Source organism: Acanthisitta chloris, unplaced genomic scaffold, assembly GCF_000695815.1.
Source record: "Acanthisitta chloris isolate BGI_N310 unplaced genomic scaffold, ASM69581v1 scaffold497, whole genome shotgun sequence".
Taxonomy (NCBI): Eukaryota; Metazoa; Chordata; class Aves; order Passeriformes; family Acanthisittidae; genus Acanthisitta; species Acanthisitta chloris.
In genome coordinates, this window is record NW_008683026.1 from 49248 (window position 1) to 76370 (window position 27123).

At 46.3% G+C, this 27123-nt stretch overlaps 1 protein-coding gene across 1 annotated transcript in view; it reads left to right on the plus strand.

The window, feature by feature from the left end:
* CACNA1H (calcium channel, voltage-dependent, T type, alpha 1H subunit) overlaps positions 1-27123 on the plus strand; it is a gene marked incomplete at its 3' end in the record, with an annotated part of 121074 nt that overhangs the window by 12814 nt on the left and 81137 nt on the right. Inside the window, exons 4-7 of the mRNA XM_009078739.1 lie at positions 124-283; positions 7808-8123; positions 22848-22940; positions 24862-25651. Of these exons, the coding sequence (XP_009076987.1) occupies positions 124-283; positions 7808-8123; positions 22848-22940; positions 24862-25651 (1359 nt within the window). The remainder of the gene's footprint in view (positions 1-123; positions 284-7807; positions 8124-22847; positions 22941-24861; positions 25652-27123) is intronic.

Sequence of the window (27123 nt, forward strand, 5' to 3'; positions counted from 1 at the left end):
AGGGGAAAATACAAACCTCTAAATTTTTCTGAGCAGGATGCAGTGGCTGCAAAGCCAAGCTGGGAATGGTGTGTCCACCCCACCAAAGGACTCCTCTAACTGGGTTTCTCCTTCTCCCCACAGGTATGCGCATACTGGTCACCCTGCTCTTAGATACTCTGCCTATGTTAGGCAACGTCCTCCTCTTGTGCTTCTTTGTCTTCTTCATCTTTGGGATCGTTGGTGTGCAGCTCTGGGCAGGGCTGCTGAGGAACAGGTGTTTCCTAGACAGGAATCTTGCAATGTAAGTACAGCAAAATCAAAAATTCTCCGACTTTTCTTCCTCTCTCTTTCTCCTGCTGGAGTAATCTCAGTGCTCAGCAGGGCTCTGAGTCCTGCTAGGAATTTTTTGTCTGAAAAAAACCACTTATCAGCAACTTACTGAGGGTTTGAGTGGCTCTTTCTGAAGGACAAGGATGTTAGTGGTTTGGATTATCTCTGCCTGAGGAAGCTGAGATCCCTGACTCTGGGAATTTAAGGATTTAGAACAAACAAGGGATTACAGCTCTCCTAAAATTGCCGGTCTCCCAAATCATACAGGTCTGGGGGGTCACCAAGCACACCTCAGCACCTGGCAGGGGGTTGGTGAGGTGGCTGCACCATGGAGCTGCTGCTGGAACACATGGATAAATCTTTGTAGGTGTATTAAGGTAAGAAATTTGATGTGAAAGGCATTAAAGGCATTTGAGCACAGCTCTCAGTCTGCAACAGGCAGCAGAGATGGGCAGCACCTGCTCTTTTAGACAGAATCGTAGAATCATTAAGGTTTGAAAAGACTTCCAAGATCTTCAAGTCCAACCTTAATGATGCAAACTTTAGATTTGGTTCTTCCAGGCTAGGCAGGTGCGTAGACCAGCATCCCTGCCAGGTGTTCATGGTGCTAATGTGCCTTCATTGCCCTGAGCATCACCTGACATCCACCCCTCCACCCACCCACACCCTGCCCATGGCCCAGCAGCTCTATTTAAGCTCAGCCCATGGCTCTTAGCCTTGCTTTGGGCTGTGCTGGTGGTGTGCCTGTCTCCATCTCTTTGTTCCTGGCTTCTTTGGCTCCTGCCTGAGTTCCCTGGATGTGGTTCATTGTTTGCCATGCCTGGAGCTTGGACTGGACCCTGCTGCCAGCCCTGGGCTCTGCCTGCTGTGTTCAGAGTCTGACCATGGAGGTGCTGCTGGCACTGGGATGGCTCCTGGCTTATCCCATGCCATGGGGCACCCTGGCTCCTGCTGCTCCCTCAGCAGGACACTGAGCTCAGGCTGTTGTGCACCTGCTCCCTCAGAGGTGTAAGGACACCTTAAAACCCACCAAACAACGAAAAGAAGAAAACCAAGTGCAGCCTTCAGGCTTTCTCAGGAAAGGGAGGTTTGCCTGGGAAAACCCTTCCGAAGGGCTCCTGTCAGAGACTACTGCAGCTGTCGGTGGCTCAGAGGTGAGGAAGTGCCTGAGGGAGGCTACTCAGGGCAACTCCAGCTCTAGAAGAGAAGATGGAACCTGTAATTACATCTGTATGTAATCATCTGCTGTCTACAACTTGTATTGTCTGGAAGACAAGCAGAGATTATCCCTAAGTGCTTCCCCAGGTCCTGTTGCTGTCTCTAATCAGTCCTGTGACTTTCAGCTCTCTGAGCCTTTCTCTGTCCTGCAGACCAGCTCTGATGGCACTTCCTCATCCCATCAGAGGTGCTGAAAGGCAGAAAATTGATGTCATGTGTGTTTGCTTCTGCTCCAACATATTGATGCTCCAACCTCCAAACTTCCCTGTATCCACAGCAGGTATTTGCTGGTCACCAAGACTCTCCAGGCTCAGAGTGACCCCTGAGCCATCATTTAAAAGTCCAAATTGTGGTGTTATAGCTCTGCTGGGGTAGCCTGTTGCTGGGACAGGCACCATGTGTGAGCAGTGCTTGGAGCTCAAGAAGTGCAGGGCTGTAATTAGCTTCAACAAGCCTCTCTCATCTCTTTGACCAGGATTCTAAATGCTGTGTGATTTTCTACAAAGTGAAGCTTTTAAAATGAACCACAGGGGAAACGTTTGCTAAGTACAGATATTAAGCAGGTTCTTATGTAATGGCCATTAGCAGCATCAAAGGCGTTGGAGGATTTTCTTATCAGGGTCTTGGTCCCAGTCAGGGAAGGCAGAGTCAGGCTCTGGGCTGAGCCTCAGGAGCTGTGTTTGAAGAGGTGTTTAAGAGATCTCCTTCCCCCTTCACCCCAGCTCTGAGCTGGTTTCTAGGTCCCCTCCAGCAGCAGGTAGTTCTCCTTCCTCCTTCACCCCAGCTCTGAGCTGGTTTCTAGGTCCCCTCCAGCAGCAGGTAGTGGTGAATTTGGGTGGCTCTGCCCAAGTCCTGTTGCTTAATGCCATGTGCTTGGGGATGCTGTGATTGAAGTTCCAGCATTCCAGAGAAATTTGGAGAAAGAAGGCTGCTGGCCACCCATGGGGCAGGAGTGTTGCCAGGCAGGGCTACTCCAGCTCTCCTGGAGCCAGGATCAGTGTGACAAATGTGGAGTGTTCTGGTACTGTCACCCAGACTGATGCTACTGGCTAGGGCTGTGTTTATGTGCATTAGCTTCAGACCTGAGAAACCTGCCTGCAATGAGACAATTCCTCCACTTGCAGCTAGAACCCATCCCAATTTTTTGGAGCTTGGTGTGGAAATTTTGGGGAATGCAGATGCAACCGATTTCCTGAAACTGTAGTTCTAGGCATCAGGACATGGTTCACTCCTGCAGTGGTCTTCAACACCCCAACAGCAGGTTGTAATGGAGAAAAAAAGGCATAGAGTGGCATGGGAAGCACCTCAGGATTACATCTTCTTGTTGCTTTAGAGATTGTAGAATAATGGAATGGTTTAGATTAGAAAGGACCTTAAAACTCATCCAGTTCCAGCCCCCTGCCAAGGGCAGTGCCACCTTCCACTAGACCAGGTTGCTCCCATTCCCATCCAATTGAACATTTCCACAGAAGGGGAATCCACAGCTTCTCTGGGCACAGATTTCCAGCCCTTCAGCAGGCTGAGGTGGGCTGGAGAATGGATGGATGGACAGGAGGTCTATGCACCCAGTCTGGGGCTGAGCACAATGGTCCTGGCACAGATTTTCCTTACAGCCCTGCAGAGGGAAGACCTGAGTTACTGGAGGAGCTCACCTGGGTGGTGGTGCCAAACCCTCCCAGATGAAAGCAAAACTGCTTTAAACTGAGGGTGACCACCTGAACAGAATTCAGGGGCCAGGCAGGGAAGGGTCACAGCTGCAAGTTTTCTGGAGTAAAGGTGTAAGCAAACTCAGAGACAGGTACTTCAAGTATAGTTTCTTGCATCCTTCCCTGCACCCTCACTGCCAGCAGCTTTCTGAGCTTTTAGCTTTACTGGAGGCATCAGATGGAAGAAGTGGCTTTGATTCTTGCCATCATTCTTCTTCCTGTGGAAACCTTTTCTTTTCAATCCCCCTTGAAAGTTGGCTTCAAGGAAAGAAAGTATTTTTAAATATAGCACATTCTGATCAAAATTTGGGGACTTCTTTGAGGTGCACTGGAAATATCTCCTTTCTCTCTCTCTCTCTTTCTTTTGAGAATTGCACCATTGCAGTGCAATGTTGTGCTGGAAGGAGGTTGTTTAAGGACTCTTAGTAGTGACTTTGAAGGAATTAGAGGCAGTTCCTGGGCTGTTGCAGTAGTGGGATGGCAAACACTGCTGTCTGGGACATGGGAGAAGCTGTTACTCCTTGGCCAGCCCTGAGGATCAGAGTGATGTTTTGGAAGTCTGTAGTGGCTCAGACCAACTCTTCAAGCCTCGAGGAGATCACTGGGAGGACTGTGTTTCCCCTGGCATGGAACAGCAGTGCCAGGTTGGTCTCCACTGTTCTGTGAGCAAGGGCAAGAGATCCTGACAGTGGGAGCTGGAGGGGGAATCCCACAAGGACTTTTTTGGTTGGTCTGGTGTGAAAAAGGAAGGCTCAGTGTGTCTGTGTGGGAAGGGCAAGCAGAGTCAGCAGTTTATGTGTTAGATCTCCAGGATGTGTGTCTATCCCACACAGCCCCTCTGGCTCCTTCCTGCCATCCTGAGCTGTTCTCCCTGTAAATAAAGCAATTGGGTCACCCCCAGCTTGTCTGGGCTGTTGCTGCTGGGGCTGCTCCTTGTGTGGTGTTATGCAGAGCAGCGTTTTCCTGTCCTGAAGCCTTTCAAGGAACTCAGTGGGTTGGAAGCAGGAGAGGGGAGAGAGCTGTGAAGTGCTTTGTGTTACTCTAATGCCGCAGGACAGTTATAATGTGAACTCTTCAGTCTTAATTAACTCTGTACCTGCTCAGCATTGTACTGCCTTTGGCTCTTTGGCTGGTGCAGAGCTGTGAGGAGGCACAGGCAGCTCCTGAGTTTGTCTGGAAGGTGCTTAATTGCTCCTCCTGGCATTGCTCTGTGGTGCAGTGCTGGATTGGCAGTGGGATTTCCTCTAAGAGCAGCCTCCTCTTGCAGGGAACATATCCTGCTCTGTGCTGAGTTTATTCCACCTTTTTCCTTTCCTCCTTTGCTCTTTGGAAAGCTGTAGCAGGATTGTGCTCAGCATACACATCCCATACTTCAGTGGTTGTAGATGATGTCCTGCATGACATGATTAGGGTGGGAAAACAGCCTGGGGGAAGATGGAGTAGAGAATAATTCCTTTGACGTGGAAGAGAATGGACTTTCCTGCCCTGCTGTTGTCCTTCCTCCACAGGAACATGCCTGGGGACAGAGAAAGGAAAACACATTGCAAAGCTACTGCAAGCCCAGAGGAAGATGTGCAGAGGGCAGCTGACTGGGAGAGGGGTGTTAATCCTCTCTAATGTGATAACAAATCCATTCGGAGGCTTAGCTTCTCATGTCTTTTTCCCAGAGCACCAGGGGCTTGTGATTAGTGGATTCATTAGCATTAATAAGTTATTTGCACTCTACTCTTTGGCAAGTAACAGGGAAGTCAGGCTGATCCTTCCTGTACGTGGAGGTAGATGGTGTTGGCAGAACTAACTCATTTATTTTGTGGATGTTGGGGATTCCCTCACTCTGCATCACTCTTGCATCTCCTTCTTGCTCTCCTTCTTGCTCTCCTTCCTTCTTTCCCCTTTTTGGTTTTGCCAGAAAGGTCTTCAAGCAGCAGAACTAAGAAAAGGTCTTAAATTTGCAATGTTTGCTGACACTTGATGTGTCCCTTCTCCTCTCACTTGGTGGTGGCAGAGCATCAAGGCAGATGTGGGTCCTTCCCAGCTGGATGGATGTTCATGGTGTTTGTGCCCTGGGCAGACAGGGAAGAGGGAAGGGCTGGGCAGAAATTGCCTCCACACAACTGATTTTGACCTGTTATAGGGACAACTTTTAGTTTGTAAATGGTTTTGGGAACAATTACAAAGATGAGGAAGGCAGAGACAAGGGAGGATAAAATCAATTAGGCAGCAGCAGGACCAAGTCAAGCTTCACCCACCCTTCACAGCCAAGCTGTGCTTTGTTTGCCTGGTTTGATTTTCCTCCCACAGCCACTAAACTGTGTCATTCTTCTGGTTCTCCAGATGGTGTGTGCCCAGGTCTTCTCTACACAGCTTGTTAGATCCCAGCCCAGGGCACTGTGTCTGCAGGCAGCAGTTCTTCTTCAACCCAAAGCTTCCTAAATGGTGACTCATGGGATGCACAAAGCATCTCAAATCTGTGTGTGTGTCTCATCAAGGGCCATTCCAGTTCCAATGGGAGGAGGATTGGACCTGTAGGTACCTAATCTGGTTATGTTCCTTCCCTCCAACATGGACTTCAGTGAAATTGGCTGGCACACTGCTCTGTGGCTAGCAGTGACCTTGCCCAGCTGGGATGAGCAACTCAGGAGATAAGAGATCAGCTCTGGAGGCTGAAATGAAGGTGATTAATCAGGGACTATGAACACGTGTCAATGGAGATTTCAGAAGAAAATGTCCTTGCTGAGGCTGGTCATGCTGGAATGACTCTGTCCTGGGCTGCATCATGTGTGGTAGTGGTGCAGAGTCCTCCCAGAGCAGGGGAGAAGGCTCAGACAGGCCTTGTGGCTGTGAGCAGAGATGTCCCAGGTGTGGTCTAGGAGCCCTTTGCATCTGAACTGAGCCTCTCTCAATGTACCCACCAAGGCCAAAACAGAGCTGACAGGGCTCTGCTGCCACTTGTGAGTTAGGAGAAGTCACTTCTTGGGTGAACTCTCTTCTCCTCCCTCTGTTTCTTCTCCCAACTTCCCCAGCTGTCTTTGTCCAAGTCTGTAACTCTCCTGGGAATATCCCTGCACTTCAGTGTGTTTTATCCTCTGTGATACCTCCCTTGTGTGACAAACTGCTGGTTGGAGTATCTTATCTTTAGGAAATGTGGTGCTGGCATAGCCCTTGGCCTGTTCTTTGCTTTGTTTTATATTGGAAATTTCCTCCAAGTGAAGCCAGCTGGCAGGAGGGAAAGGAGAAGGCTATCAGGCAGTCTTAGAGGAAAAACATCTTTCAAGTTTTTCTTGTCTTGAATCTAAAGCATAGAAACAGGGAAGATGTTACAGTTATGTCTAGAGGCGTAGGAACACAGTGCAGTGGGAGGGGAGTGGCTGAGAATTTATTTAATTACCTGCCAACAATGCCCAATTCCTGTGCTGTGCTCCTCTTGCCTATTCCTGAAGCTGGATGGACCCTTAACACCCTTCTCAAGTAATTCATTGATGGAAGAGAATCAAATTCCCCAGGAAAGTTGTTCAGGGCTAATTTCTCCTCAGCTCTGCCCTGCAGCAATTGTTCTCTCAAAGTGCAGTCGCTGAGTGACTCCTGCTTGACTCAAGGGGTTTGGGGAGCAATTTCAAGCAATTGCATTGAATAACACTAGTTTGGCACTCATTAGAGCCAAATTTATTCAATAGACAGGGACACTCAGGAGGAGATAAAAACAGAGCTGTCCTGCCTTGAAGAATCACCTGCTTATCTCCTACCCCATCTCACTTGCTCAGGTAATGTGTGTGTTGCCTTTCCCTTATCTGCTGATGATTATACAACATCTGAGGGCCCTGAAGCTCTGAACACAGTGTATAAAGTCAGCTCTAGGGCAGTGCACCTTCTTGTTTGGAGCAGTGCTTCAGCAGTGAGTGCTGCTGGATCTCACTGATGCTGATCAAACAGCTTGAAAAGTCCTGGGCACTGATCTTGGACGCAACTTGGGAAAAGGCACATCCCTGCCATGCTGCTTATCTTAGCTGTAACAGAGCCATAAATTTCATCCAAGCCAATTAAATTAGATATGCAGGAAGCATATGGTTCTGGTTAATGTGAGCTCTTTCTTTTCTTATGTAAGTACAGAAGGAATTCAGGATGGCCTGTGGCTGGATCTCTCCTTGTGCAAGTTCAGCTCATCAGGCACATGCTGAAGGCAAATTTGTTGGAAAGCTGCTTTGCCATCGGCTGTGCTGGGCATCAGAAAAGTCATCTTAAAGTCTTTACATAGCAATAAAAATTGCCCTAGATTTTTGGGAAGCACCTGACCTGCTGGGATTTTTCTCTCTCTCCCCTTTCATTTCATACTTTAAAGTTCCCTGTTTGCTTGAGGAAACTCAGGCTGATCTTTAAGTGAAGGATCACTGGTGCCTTACAGGCACTTACAGGGTTGGAATCTCAACTGGGACTTGCTGTCCCCAGTCTGAGGTGCTGGAGGGGGCAAAGGAGAGATAACACAGCCAAACCAGGGGCAGAAACAGCACCTTTTGCTGCTGCTGAAACAAGGGATGAATCATTCATTCTGATCCTTCTCTTTCTTCCCCTTGCAGGACATACAACCTGACCTTCCTGCACCCCTACTACCGCACGGACGAGGCGGAGGAGAACCCATTCATCTGCTCCTCGCACCGTGAGAACGGAATGCAGAAATGCTCCAACATCCCAAACAGGAAGGAGTACAAGGTGGAGTGCACCTTGAGCATGGACTCCTACACCCCAAATTTGTACAACCCTGACTTCAGCAGCAGGAACTCCTGCATCAACTGGAACCAGTATTACAACGTGTGCATGGCAGGGGACGTGAACCCGCACAACGGAGCTATCAATTTTGATAACATTGGCTATGCCTGGATAGCTATTTTTCAGGTAGGATTCTCCTAAAGGTCTTTTCCTGTTTCTGGGTTTGTTGTCTTGTGCTTGGAAAGGGTTTGATAAATGCATCAGAGAATGGAATTTGCTTGCACCCAAGTGAAACAGAAAATAAAGACACTTGGAATAAGTGAATCAGACAATAACTGCACAAATGGTGCAAAAGAGTATTTGGAGAGAATAAGCTTTTTAGTGCACTTTAGAAGAGGGAAAAATACTTCTCAAGGCAGCTGAAAGTATGGAGGGTTCTAGCTCTGCAGTCAAATGAATCCCCAGGACTTTTGAGAATTAAGGTCTTTTTTTGCTGTAGTGAGAGTGGTGCTGAAGTTCTCAAGCAAGACTTAATTTCATTCTAAAATGTAGGAATCTGATGGCATGGTTGGAGCTTACTTCTAGAATTACAAGGTGACATTGGTTAGTATGGTATGATGAAGGAAGGAAAAATCTGTCCTGGCTAGAATACCTATGAGGAGATACTGCTCATGTGGAGTTTCAGTCTCATGATCCCCATCTCTACAGCTCTTCACTACAGACCAAAGTGCTTCTAGTTCAGCCTGGAGGAGCCTTTGCAGCTGACAAAACACTCCAGCAACAAAAACATTTTCAAAGCATTTGTAGCTCTGGAACATTGGAGGGTTCCTTCACACAGTCCAAAGGTTGTGGTCCCCTGGGACTGCCCTGTTTGATATGATCCATGTACTGCTTTCCATTTTTAATTGACACTTCGTTTTTAGTACAAACTTCTTGATGTTTTTGGCTAGATACCCTGCTTTATTTAGTCCTCCTGAAGTACAGATGACATCTATTCCTAAAGGAGAAAAGAATTCTCCTTTTAGTTTTGTTAATGCTGAATAATTACACATTCAGAGCTCCACATTTAATTGACGAATTTCCTTCTAGTTTCATATTATACCATGAACTCAATAACTTTCAGTTTTCACCTGGGAGTTGTAAAGCAGCAAGTGCTTGCTCTGAGCATCTTGTCTGCTCTCCTGCTGTCACAGCAGCTTGCCTTGAATCACATTGCTGCTGGTATTAGAGGCTTCAAACCAAATGCAGAAGGATTCAGACAGATCCTAAGTCTCTCCTAGACTATTTGTGAAAATGCTTTGGTTCTCTCCTGGAATTGGTATGTCAAGAGAGAAGCTGCTGAGTGGTACTGAGTGTTGGATAAAGGAAAGCGAGAAATCCAGGTAGATGAGACTCTGGCTGCTCCTACATTCTCCTTTTCCTGCCCTTTGACAGAGCTGATGGATGTGTCAAGGAGGTCTGGTCTGGCTCCCACCACAGGGCATAGATGTTCTTACCAGGAAAAGGGCAGAGGGCAATGGGTTGTGCCAGGTCATTCAGGATGAGCAGGAGCTTCTCAAGGTGTCCTGCTTCCTTTTGACTTCTAGAGCCTTTTTGCAGGCTGCAACTTTCTATTTCATCTTGGTATTTTATTTCCTCAACCTGAACATATGCAGCTTTAACCCAGGAAGAACACACCAGCCACCGGAGAGATTCCAGCTGATCCCTTGGGGCAGAGCAGAGTGTCTGGCAAAGTTGGATTTGGTATCCATAGATCATTTTGGCAGCTGCCAGGAGGTTTATGATTGGTTTCAGTGCTGCTTAGACCATCTAAATACTAAAGAGGATTTCCAGCTAAAACTTCTCCTTATGTCTTTATTCCTTTTAGGTGCAAGGGCTCATTTTTAGAAGCTGAAAACAATATAACTCTAGTTAAAGAGGCAGCTGTTGGGAGCAAGGTGCTTGCTTAACTTGGCTATGGAAAGAGTAAATCATTACTGCAAGAGGTGGGATGCTAAATCAAAACAATTGCTGTAAGCAGAGAACATTTAACAAATAAAGCTATTGAGCTGTGCTCTCATTGCATTTAATAGCTGAAGCTTGGTAGCACCAGGTCAGCACTTAGATGAGGCCTCAAAGTAAGTAGTACAGAAAGTAGAACTGATGGTTTTAGTAGCTCAGGAGCTGCTGTGTGATTTGGTATAGAATTACTGGGCAGAAAGCACTTGGATGAGACAGCTCCAATTGTCTTGATCAGTTATTCTGTGGAATAATGAATACGTGGTGCTTTGCAAGAGTTATAATTTGGAGTGAGACTCGAGGTCTGACAAACCTCCAGGGGCCATCACGGCAATCTTAGGACTCAGCTGCATGGAGCATCTCTCATGATTTATCCCAAATGAGTTGGAAATATAGTTGGTTTGCTCAGCCTGGAAAGAGAAGGCTTTGGGGTGACTTAATTGTAGCCTTCGAGTGCCTGAAGGGAGTCTACAAGAAAGATGAAGAGTGACTGTTTACAAGGGCCTGGAGTGACAGGACAAGGGGGAATGGCTTCACACTGACAGTAGGTTTAGATTGGATATTGGAAAGTATTCCCTGTGAGGGTGGTGAGGCACTGGCACAGGTTGCCCAGAGAAACTGTGTCTGCCCCAACCCTGGCAGTGTTCAAGGGTTGGATGGGGAGCAACCTGATCTAGTGGAAGGTGTTCCTGCCCATGGCAGGGGATAGAATTGCATGATCTTTAAGGTCCCTTCCAACCCAACCCATTCTGTGATCTAGCATGGTTTAAGAGCTGTCAGGAGGGAGGCTGATGAAATGATCCCCACTGGTGAGATGTGGAAGGAATCTTCCAAGTGCAGTGACTGCATGTTGTGCCCAGGAGTTTTCAAAGGCACAGGCTGATCCTGTGCAGACCATGAATAAACCAAACCCAAAGCAGACTTCGACAGGGAACTCTGAAGGTCTGTACTGCAAAACATCCTGCAAATGGTGCTCCAAGGTAGCAGTATGGACAAACTCTTTCAGCTGCCAGAACTGGGCTTTAAGCAGCCAAGCTGAAAGACATTTCACTCCATGGTAGTGATCCTGAACTTGCAAGATCTGTGGCAGGTGGCAGCAGGACGTACTGAACTGTGAAATGTGTTGTTGACCTTCCAAGTAGAAGAGGAAGCCAGAGGCACCAGACAGGAGAACAACCTGGTGCAAATAAAAAACCCTGAAAGTAATAAAGGCAATGGCTGCATCTCTGGGTGTGGGAAAGGATAATAATTCCTTATGTAATCCTGCAAATGATTCATGTTTTGATTCCCCTCATTTGTTGTGTAATAGGCTAATTCGTGTATATATTTGTTACAAAGGCACGTTCAATGGCAAATTATGTGAACTAATTAGCTTATTACAGAATAAATGAAAGGAAATGGAACCTAAATTAACTGTGAGGTTTGGCATGATATTAAGATCCCTTTATTGCACATGAATTTCAGCCGCAACAATAGGAGCAGTAATTACAGGTATTGTTGTCACACTGGGGATGATGAATTACCCACCTAACCAAAGGCCAATTTAATTTGAATTACTGACAGCCTCAGTGGAGCAACCAAAACCCTGGCACCTTCCTAACCATCAGCCTCGGGGTGGCCAGGCCTGACTACAGAAACCCTGGTAAAAGAAAAGAGGGTTGAGTGGGTGGTAAGATGCACAGTTTGGGAAGAAGAGATGATTTTAGGCTGCTTTGAAAACCACAGAACCATCGCTGGATGATTTCATGGATGATTTGTAGAAACATAATGCCTGTACTAGCACTTTGCTTTTGGCCAAACTAGTTAGAGTGCTAACCATCAGCTGGGCAGAACCAAGACAAGGTGAAAGGAACACACTGTTCCTCTGTGCCTGCTTCCAGAATACAGTTGGTAGGACTGAACTTTGGGAGCAAAATATGTTGGGAAAAAATACATGGATGTTTCAGGAAATGCTCATGTACATCAGGAAGTGTCCATCCAATACAAGAGAGATTTGTCTGGCAGTTTAGAGGGGCTGTGACACTGCTGGTGCTGCCTGAGTGACCTTTACTGTGGCCTCTTCACCTGTATCTCAGCAGCAGTTGTGCTTTCTAAGGGGCTTCATTAATAAAAGACTCTCTTGAAATTAGTCCCTGGATGCAGCTGTCAGATTCATGATCTTATTTTCTGGTTGATGTTGTTTTGAACACAAGTTACTTCTCTGAGGTTTTGCTTAAGAAGACATCTCAGTTAACAAATTAATCAAGTGATACAGGTAACACATCTCTGGCCCATCACTGGGAAGCCCCAGAAAGAGATTTCTCTGAGGAGACTGTTTTGCACTCAGCAGCCCTCGCAGAGCTGTCAGGGAGAAGAAAACCTGGTTGTGTTCACAGGAGCTGAAGACAGCCCAGCAGGCACACAACATAAGAATGCCCAGGAAAGGAAAAGCTGAATCATCTCCTGAAGAAAGATCATAGAATCAACTGGGTTGGAAGAGACCTCAAAGATAATCGAGTCCAATCCTACCGTGGTTATTAGGCCATGCCACTAAGTGCCACATCCAGTCTCATCTCGAACACCTCCAGGTACAGTGAATCCCCCACCTCCCTGGGCAGCACATTCCAATGCCTGATCACTCTCTCTGTAAAAACTCTCTTCCTAATATCCAACCTAAACCTCCTCTGGCAGAGCTTGAGTCTGTGCCCTCTTGTCCTCCTGCTGGATGCCTGGGAGAAGAGACCAATCCCCACCTGACTCCAACCTCCTGTCAGGGAGTTGTAGAGGGTGATAAGGTCACTCCTGAGCCTCCTCCAGGCTAAACAACCCCAGTTCCCTCAGCCTCTCCTCACAGCACTTGTGCTCAGGTCCCTTCACCAATCTGGAAGACGTCTGGAAGGAGAGCAGCAATGTAGGAATTGTCAGCAGCAGTGAGAGTTCAGGGTGTTATCTCAATCGTGTGCTCAGGTGGAGAAGTTCTCTTTGCACTTGGTCTCACCAAAGCTACGAGGATGTCACAGCCATGGAGGTGTGGGTGAGAGTGAACACGTTTGGGGTGGGAAAGTAGGGGAATTGCTGCCACCCACTTCTTGCTTCATTTGTCCTTCAGCAGATCCATCCCCGCGAAGGCACTGGCAGGCTGCCGGAGCAGGTGTGACAGCTGGCACTGACAGCCACATGCTGCAGCCACCTGCCCAAAGAGCCTTTTGTTTGGATGTGAAGTTACCTCTTCAGTGCTCCAGCTTGTCAGGAAAGCCCCTGGGAGCTCATGGAAGCTATCTCAATCCAATCAAGAACTTATTCATTTTGACCGGGTGCTGTGTGCTGATGAGGAGCTTGTTTGGTGTCCATGTTACTGACTCTGCTTCTGCCAGGCTCTGCACCCTGGCTAGCTGTGCCTGGGGATGGGCCAGCTGGGCAGGTATAGGGCTTGGGGGAGAGCTCAGGTTTGGAAAGAGGAAAGCTCATTTGTCTCATTTCACTATCATGCGGTGCCTTGATCGGTATCACAGCCGTTGCACACTTCACGTTGTTTCAGCTGCTGTTCATCATGATTGAAATCCTTCCCTGAGGATTTCTTTCTTGCCTGAAAATCTTTCAGCTAAAACTTTAATGAGAACCATATCTTCTGTGTGAGTTAAAGTAAAGATTGTATGTGCTTCAATGCACTTCTGCTATGGCCAAACACAAGAGTGAGCCTGGAGTCACTCGATCAAGAAAAGATCTTGTCTGAGGAGACAAGAAGCACAAACCTCCCATCTGGGACCTACTGGCAGGACAGAATTGACAGTGTCATTCATAGAGTTGTGGAATGAATGAGTTGGAAGGACCTTAAACATCATTTAGCTTCACTCCCCTGCCACGAGCAGGGACACCTTCCACTAGCCCAGGTTGCTCCAAGCCCCATCCAACCTGTCCTTGAGCACTTCCAGGGATGGAGCAGCCACAGCTTCTCTGGGCAACCTGTGCCAGTGCCTCAGCACCTTCACAGGGAAGAATTTCTTCCTAATATCCAATCTCACCCTGCCCCCTGTCCATGGGAAGCCATTCCCTCTTGTCCTACTCTTGGGTCCTACTCACACATCTTCCTCCTAGCTGGGCTGGCACTCAGATGAATATTCATGAGGACCTTTTGGGGACCAGCTCAGGAATGGTTTCCTCAGTGTCTGAAGGGTATTGCACAAAGATGCTACTAATCCTCTTGCTTGCCTTTCTGCTGCAACCTCTCTTCTACTTCCAGTACTCCCAAAGATTTTGGGGAAGAGCCAAAAGGCACACTGAGGCAGAATTAAAAGTGGCTGAGGCTTCCAACTGCAGTTGTATTTGTGTGCAGTGTAGTTTTTTGGGCCATGCTTTCAGAAGCAGCTGTCACACTGGGTGCCCATGTTTTTGGTGTTCACTGAGTAGATAGCTTTTTGGCCAAAAGTACTATTTTTGTCAAATGCTTCATTCTTTAAATTGGAGATATGTGTCAACAATGCTTATCTGTGCTGAATTTGGCAAGGAAAGGGGTTTGAAGCTTTTCATTTCCACTGCTTCAAGATGATGCTTTGTCACTCAACTTGAATCTGTTTTGGATCACTGCAAATATTTCCCTCTAAATGATGGGGTTTGAGTTTTGTTGGTGTTGCTTTTTTGTAATTTGGTCAGCCAAATAAACATCATTTTCTGCATTTGAGGAGCTTTCATGCTGAATACCCGATCTAAAAATATCCAGTCCCTTTAAAGCATCTTGGAGTGTGCTTCCAAGAGGGTTAGTTCCTTTTGGAAGATCTTCATTTTGAAGGTTAGAAGGAATTGTCCTGTATAGTACAAGTCAAAGAGGTCACCCTGATTCCAGGTGTGGCCGACTAACCTATAGGAGGTATTGGAGGGACCCAGAAACCTGGATTTTTGCAAGAGTTTCATCCTACCTGAATCATGGAGTAGGAAGAGGGATGCCTGCAGCAAGATGTGGCCTAAGGTGGAGTCCAGTTCGGAGATCAAAAAGCTATTGGTCTTGAGGTACATCAACAATTGACCTGAGGAAGCAGCATGAAGTTGTGTTGAGGCGGTTTAGGTTGGTTATTAGGAGAAGATTTTTCCCCCAGAGGGTGTTTGGGCACTGGAACAGCTCCCCAGGGCAGTGGTCATGGCTCCAAGCCTGACAGAGCTCAGGGAGCATTTGGACAATGCTCTTAGGCACAGGATGGGATTGTTGAGGTGTCCTGTGCAGAGAGAGGATTTGAACTGGATGATTCCTGTGGGTCCCTTCCAGCTCAGGATATTCTGTGAGTCCATAATTCTTACAGGCAAGTCTTAATTTGGTTTGATTGCCCCAAACCTGCTCCATGATCAGTTGTTGCTATTGCATGAGACTAGGGAAGACTTGTATGCTGAGCCAAAGGTTCAGCTCCTTTACCCTGATGTCCCAGGTGGTTGAGTCAGTGGATCCATCCAGGAGAACAAGACACCCACACCTACACACACTGATTAGTGTGAATGGCTAAAGCTTAGACACTTGGACACCTGAAATGTGTTTTGTGAAGGCTCATTGTGCTTGAACCCGTGCACCCTTTGCCCTAAGAATCTCTAATGTAATTTGAAACGAGTTGTAAGATATACTCATCTGTAAGCAGGGCTCTCAGTCTGCCTTTGGTTCCCTTCTCATAGCAAACTCTTCATCTTCCAGCTTTGCTCTGCTATAAAACTCTGATTTACAGGGCTCTCTGTGATAATGGACTCGTTATTGCTGAAGTCAAACAGTTAAATACATTCCCTGTGCAAAAGATACTTTACACAAACAATGGAGATAGAGAATAATTATCACAGTAAATCAAACCTCATGAATATGGACTGAGGTGGGATTTGTTAGGAGCAGCAGTCAGCTGAAATCAGGAGGTTTTTGCTGTCAGATGAGGATTTTGCATTATTTAGTGTGAAATAGAGACAACAACTCACCTGCCTTCTGCAGCAAAACTTGTTGAGTTTTATGTGATTTTTTTAAGCCTGGAGATTCACTTTCATGAGATTTTGGACCGCCACCAACAGCATTAGTGCAATGTCTGACTTTATTGCACACTTTATTGTGCACTTTGCTTTTCAAGATCCACTGAGAACTGATAGCATTGAGCAGGGATCGCATTTTTGAGGAACAAATTTGAGAGGTCAGGAGGCCAAGACATGAAAGGATGCAGTTTCCTTTCTTTTGTCTTTCAGGGCCACTTTTCAGAGCAGATTCATGCTTTGCAAGAATCTCAATTTAGAAAGAAATGGCTAAAATGAGCAAGTCCTCAAAGTGAAAAGACAGGATATTATATAATAAAACCTGGTTTTTCTGACCACAGACATTACTTAACAACACGTTTCATGAGGAAATAATTAAAATTGTGAAGTTGACATCAAAAATAGTGATTTGATTATCTGCCAACCAATCTGCCTGTGGAATACTCTGTTATGCACTGGGCAGTGCCTGCAAGCCAAATCAATGTGCCCAAGAGGGCAGAATACATAGATAAGAGGCTTTCAGAAATGGATGCTAAAGGCCTTATAAAACTTACTGAGACCATCAGAGTAATTAATAGCTCTCACAATTTATAGCATTGGATCTTGTCTTGATAAGGTTTATAAAAATAAAATATCAAAAAGCCTTGCAGCAGGGCCAGGGGAATGATGAGATAAAGAGTAAATAAACCCAAACGATCACTGCAGTTCCTCAGAGTTGCTGTTTGGTTCAGTGTAATTGATTTTGATGCAGATAATGCCCATCCTTCCCCAAAGGACTCAATTTAGGCCAAAGAAAAAGCGGCTGAGTGCAAATTATAGATGTCAGTCAAGATGAAGACTTCAAATGCTTTGGAAACACTTGAGTTTCTCTGGATTTCTAGACCATCTCCTGCTTCAGCCAAGCACTAAGTTCAACCAACACCTGCAATGCTGAAATCAGAAGGAATTGCTGTTTGCCAGAGCAGTAGGGGTTTTCATGAAGGGTGGGGTGGTGATTTTTATGCCATATTTAAGGAGGTTGTTGCTACAAATGAAGTTAGTTCAAGTAATTTTAGAGTGAAATGTTGCCATGAGCAAGCTCAGGACTAGGCTGGAGTTCTGTATGCTCTGCATTCAGCTCTTATCTTTTCTGCTTCACTTCACACAGTAATTTTCCAAACTTTCCTCAATTGATTAGTGGCACCTCGAGGTTGATGCTGAGCTGCAGCAATCCATCTGGCACTAGCCATTAGTGCTTTCTAATACACAGCAATTCAGGGTTTGAATTCACTAATTTAAGTAGTTTGGGTGGGTTTGTTCCCTTGGCTGATTCTTTTTTTTGAGCTGAGACTAAAGCAAAACATAACCTGCTCTCGAATGGACCAGAGCCAAGAATTTGCAAACATTCTGGCAGAGCTCAAAGATGAGGATTTTTATGATGAAAACTTCTTGACATAATAAAAGGAATTGTTCTGTAGAGACCTTTGAACTAACCCCAGAAAAAACAATGTAAACCTCCTGTCTCCCTGGGAGCAATGAGGAGGTCTGAGTTAATTGCTAGCATCTTTAATCTACATCTCCCTTGTGGTTTTCACTCTGAAGTTTTAGATTGATTCTGATTAGCTTGACTAGAAGACCTGATTCTGTCCCCAATTATGCTACTATAAATCAGATGAGCATCTTTATTACAACTGATGAAATGACTGTGGCGTGAGCAAAGCAGGAGAATCAGAATCACAGAAGACTTATAAAAAAGATAAATCTGGTTGTCCCCTCTCATCCTGCTCAGATTAATGTGGTGGTCAGGGAGTGCCTGACGGGGCACTACATGGCTGCTGTTCAAGCCAAAGATCAATTAAGTCAAAATCTGTCTTTATATTCACCTGAGTGAGTTCTCTGTTAAATTCTTGCTGTGATGGGAGAGAGGATCAGACACAAAACTGGGGGTTCAGTACTCAGCCTCATGGGTATTAATGGGAGAGAAATTATTTTTCCCATCCCTGTCCACACTGTGTAAGAGGTGAGGAATTGAAGAACATTAAGGGGTTGGAATGGACCTCAAAGATCATCTCGTTCCTCTCCCCTGCCCTGGGCACCTCCCACCAGAGCAGGTTGCTCAAGGCTTTAGCCAACCTGGCTTTGAACACTGCCAGGGCAACCTCCCTGGGCAACCTGTGCCAGTGTCTTCTTCCTAAATTTCCCTCTTTCAATTTATACCCATTACTCCTTGTCCTATCGCTAGAGTTCCTAACAAAGAGTCCCTCTCCAGCCTCCTTGTACCCCCTTCAGATTCTGGAAGGTCTCCACACAACCTTCTCTTCTCCAGGCTGAACAGCCCCAACTTTCCCAGCCTGTCTTTGTAGGGGAGGTGCTCTAGTCTTACCAACTTTGTGGCATCCTCTGGACTTGCTTCAACAGTTCCATGTCCTTCTTTTGTTAGGGACACCAGAACTGTACACAGTACTCCAGGTCTTACAAGAGCAGAGGGCAGGCAAGGAACATCAGCCTTAGCATCATACAGAATCTCGAGTGGGCTAGAGGATCGCTCTGTTCTCTGTCCGTCTCAGTCCTTGAAAGGCAAACATCATTTCCACAGGCTAAGGGGCAGCATTTCCTCTCCCACTGGGACTGCAGAAGGATTAGAGCCAGCAGCACCCTCCAGCACAACTGTGCCAATCATCTTAATTGAATCTTTCAGCTATTTCCCTGCAGCTGCCAATTTTAGTGTGCCACATACCTTGCACATCTCTTTCATCAGAGCAGAATTAGGAAACGTGTTTCTTGCTGTCTTATCTCCGTTGATAAATAATTGTATGTTGCATTTATTGGAGGCTTTGAACTTGTACATTTGGAGATGCTGTTTAATGTGTCTCTCTGTGAACAACCACGGCTTGAACAGAATTTAATTACTGAGAATGGATTGCTGAGATTGGAAAGCATAAGAAAGGTGCTCCAGGTCCTTGGAAGACATCTCTAAAGGGCTTGGAGGGCCAAATGCTGGAGGTGCAGTTGAGTGGATTAATCAGACTGGAAAGTGAAGAGAGGAGGAAGTCATTTCTGCTTAGTGAAATAGGTGATATTGCAGACAGTGTCCCCCAAGGGAAGAAGAGCAGGAAAAGCAATACTGAAAAAATATACTGGTGTTCTTGGGAGAATAGTATGAGTTGCTGACTTTGCTCTGAGTTCAGAGAATCCCAGAATGGTTTGGGTTGGAAGGGACCTTAAAGCTCCAGCCGCTGCCATGGGCAGGGACACCTTCCACTAGCCCAGGTTGCTCCAAGCCCCATCCAACCTGGCCTGGAACACTTCCCGGGATGGAACATCCACAACTCCATCTGGGTGTCCTCAAGTTCATCTGGTCCAAGAATAAGTGTGTGGGATCAAAGTGTGCAGTGGAGCAGTGAACCTTGCACCAGCACAGATGCCTTTGTCTTAGTTCCAGAAATAGCTACAGAATTTAGTTCATGGTATATAAACCAGCTGTGGGCTAGTTCAGATGCTCTGGTTCCCATTTACACCAGGACCTTGCTGGGGATGTTCACTGAGCTCTTGGAGTAGGTAAAAATGTCCTCGTAAAGTCATTCAGAGGACTCCAAAGGCCAGCAGGAAAGAAGCCCAGAGCACGGCGAGAACCAGGCTGGAAAAATCCCAGGCACTGTTTCAGACCAGACAGGTGACTGTGCATGTGTGTTGTCCTGCATGTCTCCAGAGCTATGTGATTAAAAAAAGCAGGCAGATGTCTGTGCGGCTCTCTCACAGGACTGCTGCTACTCCCTAATCCTCAGCAGCTCAGGAATCCTTCCCCTAGGTACTGCTGCATTTCTACTGGGTCATGAGTCCAAGGATGAATCCACAAAGATGTCAAGCAGGAGAACAAAAGCCCAGTGGTCTGTTTATCCCTCCTGTATCTCTTTGCTTTACAAGTGAATAGTGAATAATGCAAAGTCTAATTACATCTTAAATATTCGGAGAGCTGGAAGAGCATTTTCAGCCCTCCAGAGGAGCAGCATGGTGTGTTGATTGATTCTTGTTGCAAGTGCTGTCTAGCATGCAAGAAAAATCCCTTTATAAATATTGGTTGGCCCTCAGTGTTGTCTCAGCAGCTGTTGCCCAGGTGGGGAGCTGGCAGCACCTGCAGAAGGCCAAAAGCAGCCCTCAGGTGACTCCTTTTGGACAGAGCGCTCTGTGTTTAATTGTTTTAATGGTAGATGTGAGGATTGCTGGGTGAATGCAAGTTCGGTGAAAATGTATATCCAAGATTTTTGGGGTCCCTGGGCTTGTTTTTCATCCCTAAGTGGAAATGAATGGAGCACCTGCTGTGCCAACTGTGTCATCCAAAGAGAGGGAAGGAAGAGAAAGAACTTGAACAGCACAAAGGAAGCAATTTCTTAGGTACTTAATTGGTAGTGGTTTGGTTTAGCCTTATGTCACCTCCCGACTCCAACCCTCTGCCCTTGTGAACCTACACAGGCATGGAGTGCAAGAGGATGAGCTGCAGTGCACAGCCCACACAGGCAAGGGATGTACCCAAAAAGAACTTTGCTCTCTATAAATGTTTCAACCATGTTAAGGGAAAGGCAGCAAAGGGTGATTGGAGTTTGATTTCTTGTCTGTTCCACACTGTTGAACACCCCATTATTACCTGTGCCTGCCCAGGCAGCTTAACCCCTTCTTAGGCTCCTCAGGAATAACAGCATTTGAATCCACACAAAGAAATGTGTCTGTTGCTGGAAACCATCTGCCATGGATTGATCTCTGGAGTTCATGTTGACTAAAAGGATTCTTTTTGCTTTTGTTAAACCTGTGCCACTTACAGGCAGATAGTGACAGGACAAGGGGCAATGCTTTAAGCTGCCACTGAGCAGGGTTAGATTAGATGTTAGGGAGAAATTATTTACTCAGAGAGTGGTGAGGCACTGGCACAGGCTGCCCAGAGACATTGTGACTGTTCCGTCCCTGGAAGTGTTCGAGGCCAGGTTGGACAGGTCTTGGAGCAACCTGATCTAGTGGAAGGTGTCCCTGCCCATGGCAGGGGCTGGGATGAGATGAGCTTTAAGGGTTTTCTAACCCAAACTAGTCTGGGATTCTGTGATTGTATGAAGCAAAGCATTGCTGTCTGATAGCTGAACATCACTAGCCAGAAGTGAGGGTGGGATATGAAAGAGTATCTAAGGGATGTAAGGAGAAACAGGAGAGGTGGGAGCAGTTTGTGTAAATGCAACCAATGTGTCATCAGACCTGATTGCTCCAAGTCTTTAGCAAGATTGACAAACAGCTGCAGAGACAGTTTTTACCTGCTCCTTGGCAGATCACATTGATTGGTTTTAGAATGGAGCTGTGCTCACTGACTGCTTCTCCCTCAGCTGCACAGTGGGTGTGAAGGTACATGTGCTTCAACATGGGAAGTGGGTTTGAAAACTTGCTGGTGAGACATCAGCACATTGACTTTAGGGTGAGAGGAATCACAAGTAGGAGTGTTTTTCTTCCAGCATCCGTGTGCTGGTGCAATGTGCTCTGATTGTCTCAGGGAGTCTGTGAGTACTGATGGTTGTGTGTACAGCAATGCTCTCCCCTTGCAGATGTGATCATATACCTAAGATACATATCCAGGAGCCAGGTGGGGATTGGCCTCTTCTCACAGGTAACTAGTGTCAGGAAAAGAGGACACAGCCTCAAACTGTGCCAGGGCAGATACAGGTTGGACATCAGGAAGAATTTCTTCACTGAAATGGTTGTCAGGCATTGGAACTGCCCAGGGAAATGGTGGAGTCACCATCCCTGCAGGTGTTCAAGAAACAACTGGATGTGGCACTTAGTACTCTGGTCTAGTTGACAAGGTGGTGATGGGTGAAAGGTTGGACTCAACAATCTTGGAGGTCTTTTCCAACCTAAGTGATTCTGTGATTTCCACATCAGGGAAATTTCAGTTCCTTGAATAAAGGAGAAAAAAAAACAGGAGAAAAAAGGCAAGGATATCTGACTTCCCTACAAGGGTTTTGCCCTGATGCTGCAGGTGTGCCAAGAACATGGTTTTATTCACTGCCTCAACAAGTGCTCGATGGATCGGCTTTTCAATACACACCACACAGAAATTCCTTTACACCAACGAGGCTTGATCCTTTTCTTTCCTTAGCAAATTTCTTCCCAGCAAATACGGTTTAAATCAGGAATGATGCCACTGAAGTTAGAGGCAGGAGCAGTTCTGGGTTTTGTTAAGACCACCAAGACTTACATTACGTGTGGCAAGTTGGGTACACTGTGAGTCAATTCAGGCAGGAGCTTTGATTTTGATGGAATTTGTGTTGGAATTTCAGTTGTAGGACTAGTAGCACTAGAAGTTTGGTGTGTTTTATCTAAATAAAAAGTGTAAATTACAAGGCAGAGCTCAGTTTGCTCTGCACACAGCCTGTGTGGTGTTAATTAAATCCTCGTCTGCTTTTTTTAGCAAAAGGAAGACTAAGAAAACCAGCATTAAATCAATTCTACATTTAATTAAAGTAACTCTCTTCCATTCAGATGCTTCCCCACTATGAACCTGGTGATGCAGTTAGAGTCCTGAGCCAGTAGGAAACCAAAGAAATTGGTTTAGTGGAAACAAAATTGACATAAAAATTTGGGAATTCTCTGGGTAGCATTGCAAAACCAGGAGTCTGAGGTACAACTCCAGATCTCCTTGGAATTTCCTTGGAATTCCTTCTTGGAATTTCTTTGTCCTGGCTCAGAGCCAATGTTTCAGATGGTTTAGTGTGATGTTTCATCATTTCAGTTGTACTAGATTCCTCTAGAAGCCTCAGGCCAGTCCTTTGGTCATACATTGCTGCTGTCCTAAGCCAACTGGGAACAGAAGAGCAGCAAGTCTAGATGGATCCCGAGAGCAATTCATCAGTACCAGGCGCTATCAGAAGATTGAAATTTAGTAACTTTTTGGTTGACTTTTGTTCTTACACTTTCTTTCTCTGTCTTCTGTAGGTTATAACCCTGGAAGGATGGGTTGACATCATGTATTATGTGATGGATGCACATTCTTTTTACAATTTTATATATTTTATATTGCTTATAATAGTAAGTATGAACTGGGAACTGCTCCTATTCCTTGTCCTTGTGGGGTAAAATTGTTCGCTGGCTTTTTCACAGAGAAGAGCCAGCTAGGATTCAGAGTGGGAGACCTTACTCTTGCCATGAAGCCTAATCATGCAGGTGGTGATTAGTGGTGTGGGGACAGATTATTGGCTACAACAACCCTGTTTAGTGTCACATGTGATGCATAGTCACAGCTTGTCAAGCCATATGGTCTTCCCTCCCTCTTACCCTCCCAGTCTTGGTCTTGTCACCTTGGTGCGTCCTAACTACTGTGCCTTGGCCAAGCAACTGTTAATCAGAACAAAAAGCAGAGAGGCTGGAGCTTTTCTTTCTTTAGCCTCCTCAGTGTGCCAGAGGACACCTCATTTCAGTGGAGGGCCCTCAAACTTTTGAATTTCACCTGAGCCCTTTAAATAACAATAATACTAGTAATAGCCGTGCACCTTTCTGAGGTCTTGCTGTTCATTCCTAAAAGCAAAGTATTACCCACTGGAGGTTGTCTTCAGAAGCTGCCATTCCATGTTAGTGAAGTTCTGTTTATCCAATGGGCACAACCTTCTCCAGGGGTCTACATTTGTGGAAAAGTAAAGCATTTAAGTCAGGGGGGAAGCAGGGGGAAAGCTGCCATGTAGATGTCATGAGATCAAGGTACTTAAAAGTGCTTTGTGGCTTGATATTCTTTATATGTCACCCCATCCTCATCAGCATGGATTTGAAGGCCTTGAAAAGTCAAACCAGCTCCCCAGCAGTGGGAAAGGCATGGATCAGAGCAGTGTGAGAGTTTCCCAGTCATGGATAGCATTCTGAAGTCAGTGGGTTTTGAGCTTTAGCAATGGACCATGCAGAGCAGAAGTTTATGCTTGACTCCATTGAGCTCTCTTCTGCATATGGGTCTCTGCAGGAAAGCCAGAAGGTGACTAATCTCCAAGTCACTTGGAGCTGGGACAGGCACCCTTGCTGCTTCTCCAGCAGTACCCAGGCTGACAGTACAAACTGGAGAACAGCAGTGCAAACCATCTCCCAGTGGCTTCCCCCGAGGATTCACCAGACAATAGTCCAGATTAAATCCATACATCTCCTCCTGAGCACAGCACAGAGGTTTGGCCCTGCAGACAGTGACACTTCCCTGACGTCAGTCCCTTTCATGCCTAAGGGCACTGATTCCCTGATGGGAATATTTGACATTTCCCTTTGGCTGATTTATGAACCCAAGTGGTGAAAAACCAGTTTGTGGACTCAACTGCTGAGGGAACAATGTAGCCTTAGGTCATTTCATATGCTTGTCCTTGGGACTTCATTTTGAAAACTTGGTATCACCCAAGAACAAATCAACTCAACCAGTCAATAAATCAGGCCCCTCTAGGAGCACTGAATCTCCTGAGATGCATTTCTCTGTGTCAGAGAGATACAAGAGTACAAGGTCACAAATTCATGGGCCCTGACTACTCCTCAAAATGAGGGTACATTCTCTTAAGGTATGAAGTGATGAAGGAAGAGAAGAACCAGTTTCAGCACAGTACAAATTAGACTTGAAACCATCTTTCCCTGCAGGTTGGCCCAGTGTTTCCTAGTGGTCTGGTTTGTGGTGGTGACTGATGATGCTGTGTTTTGTACATGCTGCATTAAGCAAGTCTCATCACTGTTGAGGGGAGAAAAGTGGTGAAGGCTATTGTTAACAGTTTGCTTTGCCGTTGCCAAAATAATTTAACATGGTTTAGGAGCAAATTTAGCAGCTTGGGCACATGTTGCCATCACATTTGGTGAGCAGCCCCTGAGATCTGGCATGTGTGGAAATCTCAGGATTACTAGGAACCACACTTTGAGCCCAGACAGCATGTGGTGGTGAAGAGTGTGTCTTGCTTGGTGAAATCCCTGCTAATCCCTTTCCCTGTGTTTGCTCCAGGTTGGTTCCTTCTTCATGATTAACTTGTGCCTGGTTGTGATAGCAACACAGTTTTCTGAAACAAAGCAGCGGGAGAACCAGCTGATGCAGGAGCAGCGCGCGCGGTATCTCTCCAACGACAGCACAATCGCCAGCTTCTCCGAGCCAGGGAGCTGCTACGAGGAGCTGCTCAAGTACATCTGCCACATCTTCAGGAAGGTGAAGCGGCGAACAATCCGTCTGTACAATCACTGGCAGAGTAAGCGCCGGAAAAAAGTGAACCCAAACAGCACCACAAACGGGCAAAGCCACCGCGGCAGAAAGCGCATCACCTCCATCCACCACCTCATCCACCATCACCACCACCACCACCACCACCACTACCAGATCAGCAATGGGAGCCCTCGGGGCCCACGCTCCAACCCGGAGATCTGTGACCTGGAACTCAAGGTCATGAAATCTGGGGCCCAGTTGATGCTTCCTTCTCCGTCCCCCAACTTGCAGAGCTCTGCTCCTCCTCCAGACGCTGAGTCTGTGCACAGCATTTACCACGCAGACTGTCACGTCGAGGGGCCCCCAGTGAACTGTAAGTCTTCCAATGCCCCTGCAAGCATTAAACTCACTGCTGGACTCTCCAACCATGGCAACATGAACTATCCAACCATCCTGCCTTCTCCAACTAGCAAAGCCAGTACTGTTCCAGTTCCCAAGGGAAAGAAGAATGGCAGTTCACCAGTGGCTGTGGTTAATAGCCCAGTAAATTTGGGCATGGATTCTTATGGGAAGCTGCAGCAACTTGTAGGAGAGCATGGTAAGGACAAATGAGCTGATTGTTTTGGCAAAGGGCAAGTTGTTCAAGAACTGAGGGGTTAATCACAGCCACTTGGGCTGCTGAAGGTGGAGATGTTTTGTGATTGCTGTCTGAACTGAGCACTGAAGGCAGAAGTAGGACAGGTGAAGACTGGGAGCTCCATTCCCTCTATCCTTGTATTTGCAGTCACTGGGTGAAGCAAGATACAGGATAGCCCAGGCAGGGAATTCAGGCTGCTGCTTAATCCTCTTTCCCCTGATTAAAAGCTTGTGGTTTTGAGCTCCTCTCATGTCCTTAATGATATCCTAGAGGTTCTCCCTCTGTTCCCACCGAAGCAGAGATCCTATGCAGTCCCTGGAATTACATCTCTGGTGAATGACAGACCTGCCAGCTGCAGTCTCACAGCAGAGAAGCCCCAGGGGATGGGAGATGGTACCTTGAAAGGGATGAGCAGGTGGAAAGTGGTGGAGAAGCATAAGGTATAGGAAACTAAGTTTAAAACGGGAACGCTGAAAGAACTCTAACCAGACACTTCTAGAAACCCTTAGTTCTGCTCTGATAGTCCCCTGAGCCTCTGAATTTCTTTTTGGCAAGGAGGAGCAGAAGGTTTGGAGGGAAGTCCATGGCCACTTCAGGATCTTGCAGAGGATGGGTATGAGAGCAGGAGTGTAGCAGAGCTGCATGTCTCAGGCTTTCCCCATGTGCAGAAGAAATGTAGGACCGAGTGTTACTGCAGATTTGGAGCTCCATTCAATCTGAGGAGCATTTGGGGGACACTTCTATACCTCTGTCCCATCCTTATCTGTACAGGCTGCAGCCATGCCAGCACTAGTTGGTGAGGTATTATCTCCCTTCACATATAGATCACCCACTGGAGCAGTAATTATGTGCAACACTTGGGTTTCTATTTTGCAAAATGTTTTTCCAATCCTTGTGGCTAGAGCTAAAGGCTGAAAAACAGTCTTAAGCCCTCAAACAGTAAAAAGTCAAAAGATTCAGCTTCTATTTTTTAATCTCTTTAAGCCAAACTCATCATCTGTTTTTTTCAATGCCTGTGTTTTCCCAAACTGTTTATCTGCATGTTCATGGACACAAATATTTACCCTAGTGATGTATGTGCTGAAAAAATACCAAGACTAGCTTGTGGGGGGGTCACAGTAAAGGTTGCTTGCCAGATAGGTTGGGTGGCTTGTCTTTGTTCATGGGGTTTTTTTCAAGTGACCATACAAAAGGGTAAAGTGGATTGTTTATAGAAACTGCCTTCGGCAGCCGTTTCAGAACACTTGGGAGCTTGGCAGAGGGGGCAAGGTTAGTTCCAGCATTCTTCTGTTGTTCAGCAAGGACTTTATATGAATCACTGGTTCATCTTTAACTATGCAAATTAATGAAGGTTATTAGAAGAATGTGTATTTACCTTGAAATAAAATCTCAAGCTCTGCAAAAGTCTGGAACGGGGAAGGCAAGGAGGAGCG